The sequence below is a fragment of the Halichoerus grypus genome, chromosome 11 (genome assembly GCF_964656455.1).
Source record: "Halichoerus grypus chromosome 11, mHalGry1.hap1.1, whole genome shotgun sequence".
Taxonomy (NCBI): domain Eukaryota; kingdom Metazoa; phylum Chordata; class Mammalia; order Carnivora; family Phocidae; genus Halichoerus; species Halichoerus grypus.
In genome coordinates, this window is record NC_135722.1 from 10922753 (window position 1) to 10936731 (window position 13979).

Consider the following 13979-nt stretch of genomic DNA (forward strand, 5'->3'; position numbering starts at 1 on the left):
ATGCAGAGAGACCTGGCTAAAACAATGAAGACCCAGATGGTTGTTTGGGGTCCAAAGAGTTTGGGCCTTCTTACTTTCCAAGTGGATCCTTGGAACAATGACCTGCTTTGATAAATGAACACCAAAATTACTCCCCAATCCAACTCTCCATCACTATATAAACACCTGCTTTGTAGGTTCTGCCACAGGTAGAAGGAAGACTTTCCACCTCTCAGCAGACAGAATAAGATCTTATAACAAGAAATTAACTTGAGTGACATCAGCAAGATGGCAGAATAGGAAGCCCCAAGCCCCCATTCTCCCATGGAGACACCATATTAACAATATATGGACCAAATTGCCTTGTGAGCCCTCTGGAAACCAGTTAAGAAGTCACAGCATCCTAGGCAAGCACAAAGCCAAGAAGAGATGCATCTAAGTGCATTACCCACCCTGACACAGTGTGATATGATTGGGAGAAAACTCCCAACTCCAGCTTTTTCCTCAGGAGGGAAAGAAGAGTGGAGGCACAGAACATGTGTCCAGCATTCTGGATTTTCGAGGGGCTACTGGAGGGATCGGTTTCTGTCTCACAGATTTGGAGTGCTGAGGGAAACTGGCACAGTTTGGATGTGAGATTGGGAGTCACTAAGAACAAAGCAAGCACTGTGGCTTGTCACAGCTCCAGAGTGACTGTGGTACCTCAGAAGAATGCAGGGGAAGATAGAGTGTGGGCTTCAGAGAAGAAGCAGGCAGACCTCTTTAACTGGAAGGTTTACACACACATGCCCAGAGCAGACGCATCCCCAGAAAAGGTTGGAAAGGTCCCCAGAATCTCTAGCCATGTTGATTGGCAAAGGTCTTCCCCCTTTATGAAACCAGTTTGAAAGACTGAAGGAGGTGGCTTTTTTTTTTTATTCAAATGCCCAAATCTCAACAAAAGATCCCAAGACATAGAGAGAAACAGGAACGCATGGCCCAACCAAACCAAAATAAATCTTTAGAAACTGACCCTAAGGAAAAGGAGAGCTATGAATTAGCTTATCTCGAAAAGATTCCACACTCACATTTATGGCAGCATTATTCACAACAGCCAAGGAAACAACCGAAATACCCATTGGCAGATGAATGAATAAGCCAAAAGTGGTATATGCATACAATGGAATATTATTCAACCTTCAACAACAAGGAGATCCTACCACAAGCTACACTGTGGATGAAACTTGAGAACATTATGCTATGTGAAATATGCCAGTCAGAAAAAGACAAACAAGATATGATTCTATGTTTGTGAGGCATCTAAAGTAGTCACATTCCTAGAAACAGAGCCAGAATGATGGTTGCCAGGGGCTGAGGGTGGAGGAAATGGGGAATTGTCATTCAATGGGTATAGAGCTTCAGCTTTACAAAAAACTGAAAAAGTTCTAGAGACCTGTTGCACAGTAATGTGAACATACTTAACACTACTGAACTGTATACTTAAAAATGGCTAAGGTGATAAATTTTATGTGGTTTTTTTATTACAATTAAAAATAAAAACTAAGAAATTAACGAGTTAAAGAACAATAATGATTTGTTTCTTGCATGCTTGCCTTTACACGGAAGTCACAGAAAAACTTTTTGCTTCTAGATCAATGGTTCTCAATGAGATTTTGTCCCCTCTCCATCAGGGGATATTTGGCAATATCTGGTGACATTAGATCTGGGGTGGACAGTGTTTCTGGCATCTAGTGAGTAGGGGCCAGAGATCCTGTTAAATATCTTGCAGTGCACAGGACAGGAACCCCCTGCCCTGCAACAAAAAATTATCCAAATCAAAATGTCATTAGTGCTTCTTCAGACAAGCACTGTCTTAAATTATTAACCACAAGTGTTAACTGCTCTGTCATTCCTTTCCCTTTCCCTCCAGGTTGGGTTGGCAGAGTTCAGACTTTGGAAACAACAGATGGTCAAGGTGGGCTGGGTCTAAGTTGAGAGAACAGAGAGAGGAGCCTCTTGTTCAGATATTACTGGAGCCCAAAAGAAAAGAAAAAGAAGGAGGAGGATGCAGAGTGGGAAAGAGAAGCAAGGAGGGAGATTGGAATTGGGAGTTTGGGTGGGGTGAGTGTTGAGGAAAGACCGTTGATAGACCCCTTTGGGGCCACTAGTCTGTATGGTTCTGTACCAAGCACCCTACCAGCGTTGTCTCAGGCAATCCTTATGACTCCTCTGAGATCATTTAAAGTTATAATAGTATGGAGAGGAAGACAGACTGTAGAGGGAATCTTTGCTTGGTAGTTAGATTTATTTGGTTATTAGCACATTCCACTGAAGGGAAAGAGGTTGTGGTTGTCCCTTATGGGGTTGGGCTCCTTCTTTGTCAAAGCCCAGGAGAGAGCTGTACCCCACTATTTTACTGGCTGCTGGGATGGTGAAAAGGGCACAGGGCATGATGGAAAAATGCCAGCAGGCACCTTAGGAAAGGATAAGGGGTACCAGAAGCCCAGGAGCGAGAGGGTAGAGATTCTTCTGTAGCTCTCCCACAGCTTCTGAGCGAGTCTGTTCCCTCTCTCAGACTCATCTCTAGAATTTAAGAAAAAAAAATTGCATTTAGTAATCTGTGCCATCTGTCCCGGGAACTATGCCAAACTTAATGATGTTTCTTAATTCTTTTCTTTGAAGTATGGAGTTAAGTGCAGAACCCATGGCCCCCTGAGGTGACAGTGATTGTCCAGCTGTGTTCCCAGGTTCTTTCTGGCACTCTCCCAAGGGAAGGAAGAAGCTTGTGGGATGGGGCTGTTCAGCTTCTGTGACTGGCTCTGGGCTGGTACCCTTGTCTGGTGTATCAAAGTCGGCTTCCAAAAAACAACCACCTGAGGGCTTGAGCGTGCACAGGACCCATCTTTTTCACAAAACTGTCCCAAGTGTGAGTTTGTGAAGTTTGTGCAGGTCCTTCCCCAACTACACCCCCATCTGGTTTCACCACTTCCTAGAGGTGTCCAACCTGTCCAGGGAACAGGGATCTATTGCTAGAGAGAGGTCAGAGATGAAAGATAATTCTGTAGCAAGCAGCATCTAGGTAGTGGGTGCTGAGAGGCTGGTTCAGCCTGTCCAGAGCCCAGGGAACTGGAAAAAAATATATACATAATTAACAAAAAAAATTTCTTTCTATATTCTATTATTACTATTATTAGCTACATATTATTGAATGCTCCTTGAAAGAAGTATAGTCAGACTATGGTTAGCTATATATTATTGGATATTATTATTTATCAATATCACTATTACAGTCAATGTTACTATTATTAGTTACATATTATCGAATGCTCCTTAGAAGCAGTAAAGGCCTTCTATAAACATTTTCTCTAAACTTTATAACAAATCTCCAGTGTTGATATTGTTTCCCTGCTGAAGAGATTTGAAAAGAAGAACATAGACTTGTTTAATAACAGAGCTAGTAAGTATTGGGGTGGCAATGCACATCCAAGAATCCCACGTTCTCCCAGCCATTAGGTGGTTCTACTTGTGACTTTTCTGAAGATGCTAGGAGTTTGGACAAAAAGGAAGTGCAAGCTCATTTCACAAATCTACAATCTGTAAGTATCACATCCTGTGTGGCTGTAAACTCTGGACTAAGGAAGGGCTGGTGACTTTCAAAAGATGAAGACAAGTAGAAAATTCTACAGGACTGTGTGAGAACCCAGAGTTACAGTCTCCTGGGAGTTTGTGAGCACTCAGCTGGAACCAACAGGCTGATCCACAGGCACAGGTAGGCAGTGCTGAGAGATTGTTTTCACCTTCCCACTCCCCTGCTGTGCCTCCCTGAGAGGGGATATTTGGTTGGAAGCTCATGGAAAGAAGTTAAGAGGCACCAGAGTATTTTGGAAATAGAGTGAGCAGAGAGAAGGAGTATCTGGTTTCACTCCTTCTGCTGTTTTCTGTGTCTTCTTGATGAGTCCTTTACCTGAGGTCATGTGATTAATGGGAGCACAGTTCTTACTTCTTTAGATGTTCTTGGGCCCTGTGCAAACTGGACAGTCCCTGGGCTGAGAATGGTGCCCCGAACAGAGATCCAAGCTGAGCTCGCCGCTAATACAGCTAATACAGCTAATAAGCTAATACCACTAACATCGCAGGTATTGGTCCTTGAGGCAAGCAGAGGGCCAGGCCTTGAACCTGGGTTTCATGACTCCAGGTCCTGTTCCTAATACTTCTGCACGCTGCTGCTTCTCCAAACCGAATCAACACAGGCACAGGCTGCTGCTGCTGGGGGTGGGGGGGGGGGGTGCAGACGAAGAGGTTGCATGCTCTGATGACTTGTGCAAAGGCTCCAGACTCAGAGAGAGCTGGGGTCCAGCCCCGGTCCTACAGCTCCCCACTTGTGTGAACATGCCTGAGTAATCATTATAACTGCAAGTATTTCTTCAGCATTAACTCTTTGCCATGTGTATATGCAAAGTGAGTATTATTTCCATTCATAATAAACTTTTTAATTCTGAGTTTCCCTAAATATGACATGGTTTTGCTAACTAAAGAACTAACTAACATACATGGTTGTTGTAAGATTAAATGCGCCATAGGATGGGGTCGCCTGGCAGGCTCAGTCAGTAGAACATGTGACTCTTGATCTCAGGGTTGTGAATTCAAGTCCCATATTGGGTGTAGAGCTTACTTTAAAAAAAAGAAAAAAAGGCATTACAGGATAATGTCCAGTAAAATACGATAAAAAATACCTAAGGTTAGTCCTGGTAAGTATTATTATTGGACTAAAAAATGAACAGAGTTAGTGTGAGATGTGCAGAACCTGAAGAGGAAAACTTTGACAAAGAGAACCCTTACTGCATCTCATGACTGGCTGGGAAGTTTGAGGGTGTAATTCACTGACTATTTGGCAATTCAATTGTTGTGGGTAGAACTAGAGGAAAGAGATTTCTACATATTGCAAGTTTTTGTCACCATTTGCCTCTGGACATTGAGACCTCTCACGATTGGTGTTGCTGCTTCCCTGTGATGTGTCTCTTATCTATAATGAATGAACTGTGCCAAATGCTGTGCAAAAAAATATTCATGATACCAAATTTTTGTGGTTTTCACAGCTCCATGCTATCAGTTTCCTTCCTGAAAGGATAGGTTAAGTCAGAACTAATGGGAGAATACTGGCTCCCAGTTTGGGGAGACTCAAGAGCTCTATACTTTTTAAGAGCTGAGTTTATTTTCTCTTCCAGGGTTGGCGGCACCATCAAATCACAACCATGGCCAAGCAGACCATCATAGTTCTGACACCAAATGGCATCAACTTCCCCCAAACAGAGGAACCCAAACCCACCAACCAGAGGCAAGACAGCCTAGAGAAACATCTAAAGGCAGATGTCAAAGTTCTTGGGGTAAGTCCAATTCAGAACTTGCTGGACTGGGATGGGGAGGGGGCGCAGGAAAGGAACTGAAGTCTTGGGACTACATCATGAGTATGGAGGCTCTTAAGTTTTGCCAGAGGAACTCCAGGTTGATGCGCAGACCAATAGAAGTCCCCTAGAGGGCCATATGAACCTTCCCCAGACATAAGATGATATGAAAAGTGTATTTCTCCTATTCTGAATCTGAGAATTGACTTTTTGTTGATGTTTCTGTATTTTTGCAACAGCACGCTTCTCAACATTTTTTTTTTAAAAAAACCACCTTATTGAGGAATAATTGATGTACAAAAAGCTGTACATCTATTTTTTTTTTACAAAAGTAATGGCAAATAATTACATATTTTAGGTACTTTTTTTTCTGTGTTCACCAACTGCATGCTTAATAATCGGACTGATGTTTTTTTTTGAAGGGAATTTTTCCCTCACCACAAATTATAAGAAAAATAAACCTCCTTCCCCTTTTTTCTCCTTCCCTTTTGAGAACAGAGATATTTGCCTTTTGCCGGCTTCTCTCCTCTTGTGCATGATTTATTAAAGAAGCTCTGTGGAGCGAAGTGGGGAGGGAGGGAAGGATATATCTAGGACTGGGAGGGAACTACAGAGCTCTGCCTCCTGGAATTGTTTCTGCACTTATATGATCTAAGTTTGCAGAATCCAGTGGGAGTGATTGCCTTGTGGATTATACGATCCTGTGGATTACTACGAGGCTCGTGGACATAATGTTTGGAAAACTTTGGCTTGGTAAATGTTAACAGAGCCATAAATATCTGAGGTGGTTGTCAAGGAGGAAAACTTGGCCACTTGGAAACCAAGATCCTCAGCTATAGGGACATGGACTGGAGGGGTCAAGGAGCTGGCCAGAGGGCCAGGCTCTCTGTGGTGTCCAGCAGTGTCTGTGGGATGTAAGGAGGCACGTCCACACAACCAGGGCTAAGGCAGTGTGAGGGCTTTCAGATGTCCCCTGTTCTATAAGAGGTAGAAGGAGAGTTAGTAGCAATGGAATCAGAGAGCCGGGGGAAACAGTCTCTCAGGGAGCAGGGAGCCAGACAAGGGCGGAGAGGCAGAGATGCCTGAAGACTTGCTGAGCACTTGCCAGGTGTCCTGAGACGGTAGTTGTGTTTGGCACAGCAGCATCTCCTCCAAACATCTTTGCAGGGTTCTCACTCTAGAGCTTTTCAATGTCTGCATCCTTGCTGGGGTCCTGCAGAGAGTGATAGTGTGCGAGCACTCTGGGAGAGATAAAGATGCCTTGCCTTTCCAAATGCTGATTTTAATCCTCCATCTCCCTTCTTCTTCCAACAGACCATCCAGATCCTGTGTGGGCTGATGGTGTTGAGTTTGGGAATTATTTTGGTATCTGTTCCTTCCTCTCCACAATTTACCCTGATGCTTTCCACCCTGTTGAAGGCTGCTTACCCATTCATAGGAGCCTTGTGTGTGAGTAGAGATCCTTAGGAGGACGGGGGGTCCGGGGGAGATTTGGGGAGGAGAGGTGGGAAGAAATCCTTGAGGATTTCACAAGTTTGTCCTGTTATCTATTCCAAGATCCCATCAAAGATACTACATTACATTAATCATTGTGTCTCCTTCGGCTCCTCTATACTTTCTCAGACTTGTCCTTGAGGATGTTGAGTAGCACTGGCCAGGAGTTTTTGAATTCTAACATGTTCCTAAATTTGGGTTCACCTGATATTTTTTTCTCATGTTCAGACTAATTGTGATGGATTTTCATGTGGAAGGGGGAGAGGTGAGGTGTCCTACAAGGGCATATGCTATCAATGTGATTTGTCACTGATGACGTTAACCTTGACCCTGAGGCTGAGGTAGAGTCGGCAGGTTCCTCTTTCTTCCTCTTTCCATACTCTGCTCTTTGAGAGCAAGTCATGAAGCACAGCCCACATTGGTAGAGGCACCTTGTCCAATTTTGAAGACCCAGGCTTTATTTAGGCAGACCTGAAGTATTTAATGTTGGGGCTGTAGGATCTACAACTTTTCTCTTCTCTCTGTTTTGTCCCAGTTTTTTTCCCCATTGTTAAAGGATTTTCTATTACTTCACTGTCCCAAATCTATTAGGTTATGAATATTGTGAAGTAGTATCTTTGACTTTCGGAACACAGCATTAATGATTCACTGCATCCAGCCTTGTCTTCTGTCTGATCTCAGCCGCCACTCCACCCTAAGCCGGGGAACCACCAACTTAAAATATATGTCTCTGTCCTCCCGTATCTGTTAACTGCCCCCACTCTTTTCTTGTTCCATACCATTGCTTTCATATTTTTCTCTACATAATGTCTAACTCCAAAACTTTCTTCTGTCATTTAAAAAACACCTTCTTTCCTGGCTCTTAAGGCCCTCATTTTGTTTACTGGGATAGATTCCTACTTATATCTGCCTTTGTTCATGCTTTTCTGAATACTCTGTGGGTAAAAGAGTCATATCTATGTAATTAATTGGGTCTTACATTGTTGATCAAAGGTTTCCCAGGACTGTTTCCATAGGAGTTTTCCATAAACACCATGATAATAACATTGTAGCTTCACCTATACATAGAAACTGACCTCACCATTGTCTCTCCTTTCTGAGTAGTTTGTCATTTCTGGAATTCTATCAATCATCATGGAGAAAAAGTCAACTAAACCTTTGGTGAGTATGAGGACCAAAACCCCCAACTCATGGATCGAAATGAAACTGAATAACTCTTCAAGGTCAATCTCTCTACCTTGCAGAGTTGGAAACTAAGTTTCAGAGCAGATATTTGGCAGAGTCAGGAACTGAGCCTGGCTCATCGATATTCCTGCCCAGTGCACATTCCTCCAACCATGTACCCTAAATCATACTCTTCATCAGGGTGTTGTACTATGCCCTAGATCAGTGCCCAGGAATCTATTCTAGAAAACGTCTGCCTCCTTATAATGTCCTTTTAATGGTAACTGGCCTTCAATTTTAGATCTTCAACAACAAAGAAGGTGACAATGTTATAAAGAGATCTATTTGTTGTGGATTCACTGTGTAAGCCCATCTGTCCAAACGCTTGAGAAAACCCAGTCAAATGTTATTTATGTGCACACTTATCCCTCATTCTTTTATCTATCTGATCTAAAAATTAATACTTTTCTTGGATTTGAATATGAACTCTCAGGTCCTAAAAGTTGTCATTAGTCATTGGTATTGGTTAAGAAAACAACTTTACCTGCATTTAACTCTTCTAGGAAAACCAGAATTGGGAGTGGCAGGGAGAGGAAAGCTGCATTATAGGGAGATTTCTAATCTGTAAATATTCACTAAGTCTTCACTCAATCCTAGGTCCCTCAAGTAGTTTGATGTTGAGGGTCATGGGTGAGAATGCCATATAATACAGTAGCACAGAAATGCAATTTGGAAGTTCTGCTTACAAATATTTCCTGAAGACGGCAGGAAATTAGAGAGAGTGCTCAAGGATAATGTCAATCTATCTCTTTTTTTATCAGAATTTAGAGATTGATCATTTGGAACCCTCAACTAGCCTCTAAACTTCTAGATCAGTGCTGTCGAGTAGAACTTCCTGTGACGATAGAGAATCAGTTAGTCATGCTGCCCGGGCTGGTGGTCACATGTTGCAACTGATAACTTGAAATTTGGCTAATGAAATTGAGAAACTGAATTTTAAATTTTACTTGAGTTTGCATTAAATATGAGTAGCCCATGGGGCTAGTGACAACCACATTGGGTAGCACAATACAAGAATAATATTTCTAGATTTTGCGGGGGAAGCTTATGTTGTTCTTACCCCAGAGAAGAACAATACCAGAGTGAATAGGGCAGCAAACTCAAGGATATATGGGGTGTGGGTTTGGGATATGCTCAGGCTCACCAGAGTCATCTACCCTTTAGTGAATTCTACTGTGGTCACACATTATACCAGCCCTTTTGGGCTGGGGAAGATGCTGTCCCAGAACAAAACTAAATCATTCTAAGAAATATATCCTCTGGAAATCATGACTGTTGCTGGCTATCAGGAGGCCCAGGAGCATACACTTTAGTCATTATTTTAGGAAACTGGGGTTAGGAGGAGAAAAACACCCTGCCTATTCTCTACCGTGCCCCCAAAGCTCCAACTGCTGAACCCCTAAAGGAGGAGCAACCTGGGTGGGATTATGTAATATTCTAATTTATGGCTATTGGGTGTGCCCTGAACTACACTTACCCATAAATAGAGTTTCAGGATAATCCTAGATCAATTCCCCCTTCTGTGAATTGGGGTAGAAGGGAACACATTTCTGAGATTATTTTATTTATTCCCCTCACTCACCCTATAAATGTAGAAATGAAACCCAGAGAGGGAAGTGAAATTAGAGAACTGAGCACTCCAGAAAATGGAGAGGGTCTCAGGCAAAGCTACCACTGGGACCTCAATTTCCTGACATCCAGTCTGACCTTTTACCTCACGCTGCTGCTAGCATATTATACCATCCCTGGGCCTGGGGCTAGAGCTCTGGCTACATTCATTCATATGGAGCCCCGCCTGTGCCCACCAGAGCCTGTCCACTCCAGTGCTCACCTAAGCCTGAGGACTATGTTCCCACACTCATCTTGGGAGTGTGTGTGCATTTAAGAGGGTCGTGTGCAAGGAGGAATAGCTTGTTTCATCTGCCTCCTTCTGTGTGGCCGATGGCTTCCTCAAGGGGTTTCTGAATGAGTCGGGGGAGAGAGAAACCATAACTGCCTTTGGTCGTACTCTTCTGGAGATTCTGCAGGCACGGCCTCATGGAGCCCTGCTCTCAGTCCCGAATAAAGAATTTAGAAGGGGCGCCTGGGTGGCTCAGTCGTTAAGCGTCTGCCTTCGGCTCAGGTCATGATCCCAGGGTCCTGGGATCGAGTCCCACATCGGGCTCCCTGCTCGGCGGGAAGCCCGCTTCTCCCTCTCCTGCTCCCCCTGCTTGTGTTCCTGCTCTCGCTGTCTCTCTCTGTCAAATAAATAAATAAAATCTTAAAAAAAAAAAAAAGAATTTAGAAGAGCAATATTCTCTGCCACCTACTGAAGTCCTGCCTAGGGAGAAACATTTCATATATTCATTCACTTAGCCAAGATTTACTTTCTAGGTTCAGAGATGTTGCTAAGTACTGGGGAGACATCCTGGTTTAAGTCTACCAATGCTAGATCCCCTGAGGGACACAGATAAGAAAATAAGTTTTTTGCAGTGCATTGGCAAAGAGGGATAAGAGGTATGTGTTGCTCATTGACAGTGATTTTTACTCAGCCTTTGTCTTTCAGGTTCAGAGCAGTGTGGCTGCAAATATTCTGAGCTCTCTATATGCTCTTGTGGGTTTTATTCTCCTCTCTGTCAACCTGGCTGCTTTGGATCTTGCCTTTTGGAAGTGTGACTTGAACAGAGAGGACAAAGTACCTGAAGGGTATTCACTTTTCCATTATATGCACCCATATGCTAAGGATGACTGTTTCATGGCCAAAACCACTCTGGCTGTAAGTATTTTTAGACAGGTTTTCCAATCTTATGAGGTTTCTGAAATCCTTGACTTTTGTTATCCCTTATTTTGAAGATCTGTCTAATTCTTTCTGGTTTGGGCATCTGGGGGAAGGCCAGGGCTATGCGAACAGCAGGGGACTGCTTGACTGAGATGAAGGGCCTAGGTTCTGGAGTTACGTACCAGTGAGATGGAATGGAAGAGTAAATGTCAAATCAAGTTGATGATGAAAAACGAAAACTTACTGTTGATAGAGTTTCTTAATAATCAAAGTAATTCTGTTGTTAGAGGTATAAAATAGGAGTTTGTCCAACCAAAAATCTTGGCACATGGAATGGTAACTTAAGAAAGACAAAGACAGCAGGAAGACCCAAGTGGTCAATAAACATGGAAAGTATGTGTGATGCGGTGTTAACTCAGTCTGAGTGGGCACTGGGCCCAGCACTGAGAAGCAGAAAGTAGGAAATATGACCTCGGAGGTGAGGGCTTCTTCTACTTCTGGGGACCACAGTGATGAACAGGATTGATCAGGGGAGAAGGCAGCATCATTGTTGTTTGTGAAAACTTCCAGCAGTGGGACTTATCAAATTGGGAAATAAGAGATGTAGGAAGATGGAGAATGGGAACTGATTATGATTGTCATTATTGGAAAAAAGAAAGCAATGAAGTTTGGCTAATAGAAATAATGTCTTCAGTTGGAGAATTAAAGGGTATGTGTATGGTTAGAAAACACTGGGAAAGACACGGGCACATAAGAATAAAGAGGCTGCGGAGTATCTGTTGTCCCACAACCACAAAAGTGAGTTACATCAAGGCCACAGGTGGAGAATGGTCAGATGCTAACAGAGCTGGTCAAGCATGCACTTGCACGCCACGCCTTGTGGACCTGGCCCCGGGCGCTTCTCTCCAGCTTCATGATATTATAATGAGAAAAGGTACATGCAAATGAGGTTGATAGTAATTGGCATAAACCAACACATGGGGGAGGCAGCCCCACCTTGGGAAAAATTCTGGAGAGAAGTTTGGGAAGGATTTGTGGAACGGATAAAGTATGAATTCCTGAGGGGTAATTTTGCTTTATAAACAAAGGGATTATACTGCACATGCTTGCTAGGACAGTTTCTAATTAATGTAAACAAGTTGTATTTCCTCTTGAACTGTACATAAATAGACTAGAGGTTTGTGCAATCACATTGTCTCTCCTGGTCTATCAGGTTGCTGGGTCTGCATGAAGGATGACTCGGGACAGAAATGGTAGAACCTAGTCTCTTGGCATAATATCTTTTTTGAGTTGGTGTGGGTTGTTAGTAATGGAGGCAGCTTTGTTTATGCTATGTTTATTGCTTTGATTTTCTTTCTCTTACCGACATCAAGAAAGGCTAAGAAAGCCTTTTACAAAGGGCTTGCACCAGTGAGGTCAAAACCTCATTGATTCTCAGGTATCTCTGAGAAGGAAATCTCACTGTACATTTGATGAATGTGGAGACTTCAGGCTCACACAACTACTAAGTGGCAGAGGTGAGGCCAGAATGGAGGCTGTCCCATCTCAGTCCTGGGCATTACTGTGTCACTCACTGAGTGAACAATGTAATCAGATGTCGCTATGTCTCAGCGGGATAGGAAACAATGTACAAAGTGGGTTATGTGTAGCTGATGTAGTTCTGCTCATCCCCCCTCTCAAGGGAATAAATAAGCAAAGGGATTAAATGAAGCCAATTGCTAGGCTAGGAAGGAGCATTGTTCTCTTGCTGAGGATGTTCTTCCTTCATCCTCTGATGGTTGAGGCGGTCTTCACCTCTACCGTCAACACTGAACAAGGCATGAAGGCGTCGGTTGACTCAAGCACCGCCAACCTTGTAAGCATTTCCTGAATTTCAGGGAACTCTGTCTGTGATGCTGATTTGCACGGTGCTGGAGTTCTGCGTGGCCGTGCTCGCTGCTGTGGTTTGGTGGAAACAGGCTTACTCCGACTTCACTGGGGTGAGTGTGCTGTCCGGCCTCCCTGAATCCTGCCAGGTGTATCTCCAGTTCTGGGCTGTGTTGAGCGATGTCAGCAAGAGTGGCAGAAAGGTCGGCAGTTGTCGGTCACGAGATATACATGGGAGACAGCTTGATGGGGGTGGAAGACTGATGAGGAAAGCGGATGGCAATTGAGTAGCTGACCGGCTGAGGGTTAACCAAATGGGATGGTTGAACCTGGAAATCGACTGGTTCAATCTTTCTATTTTGTAAATGCAGAAACCTGGAAGTTAATGGCTTACCCAACATTGTGTATGAGTTTGTGCTCAGTCAGGTCCCCAGAACTTGGTTTGTGTCTTTTCCAGACAGGAACACTTTCTACCACAGCCCAGCCTCTCTAACAGCCTTGACTTGGTCAAGGGCATTTGCACACATGACTGGATTCGATAAATGTCCTTAATGCTCTGGTGTTGCCTTCCTGTGATCTTAAAATTCTTTTTTCACCTAAAAGATACTTTTAAAAAATAGTTGTTTCAAATTCCATGGGACAGCACTCTAACACCACCACAGACTCATAGCTTCATTTCACTGAATTAAAGCCTTGATTTATCCAAAATTGTATTACAGAAAGCAGAATGAATATTGAGCTGATGAGCAGCATTTATTTAAAGAACTTAATGACATACTATGCTCATCTTGTATACAATGTATATATATACACAAAGATGGAGGAAATGGCATCAAGCCTGTACCTGAGTAAAGTCTGAAGAACTAACATATGAAGAACAAGCATCTGAAGAAACTAACATATTTTGTTTCTTTTAGAGTGTGCTTTTCCTGCCTCAGAGTTACAAGCATAAATCCAGCATACCCGCAAAAGCATTTTCTGACCCTGGATATGAAGAACTATTGACTTCCTAGGGGAAATTATTCATCAGAAATTTGGTTTTTTGATGATATATAAAAACCAACCAAAGAAACTCAAGAAAGCAAAGTTTGAATTCTCTGAAATGTAGGCTTTTTTATAATGAACATTGAAAATATATATCTTTAAAAGGATGCTGTAATTTAAAAGACCACAAAAACATAACATGTTTCATTAAATTTCATAAAATTCTGTTTTTCTTTGACACAAATTGTAGCAATATTCAGCTTGTGCTATCTAAATTATTCAATAAACAAGAT

At 42.9% G+C, this 13979-nt stretch overlaps 1 protein-coding gene across 1 annotated transcript; it reads left to right on the top strand.

Moving 5' to 3' along the window:
- The first annotated feature begins 3552 nt into the window (after positions 1-3552).
- On the top strand, positions 3553-13979 carry LOC118547254 (membrane-spanning 4-domains subfamily A member 6A-like). The gene is made up of 7 exons (XM_036110618.2): positions 3553-3727; positions 5184-5342; positions 6675-6809; positions 7959-8015; positions 10624-10833; positions 12714-12815; positions 13620-13979. Exons 2-7 carry the CDS (start codon positions 5211-5213, stop codon positions 13713-13715), a joined length of 732 nt encoding a protein of 243 aa, XP_035966511.1. The 5' UTR covers positions 3553-3727; positions 5184-5210; the 3' UTR covers positions 13716-13979.

Bases quoted from the DNA above. Each gene is read 5' to 3' on its own strand.
- LOC118547254 (XM_036110618.2), top strand. From the start codon at position 5,211: ATGGCCAAGCAGACCATCATAGTTCTGACACCAAATGGCATCAACTTC. The intron at 6,810-7,958 runs GTGAGTAGAGAT...CTTTCTGAGTAG, and splicing joins CATTCATAGGAGCCTTGTGT to TTTGTCATTTCTGGAATTCT. The intron at 10,834-12,713 runs GTAAGTATTTTT...CCTGAATTTCAG, and splicing joins TGGCCAAAACCACTCTGGCT to GGAACTCTGTCTGTGATGCT.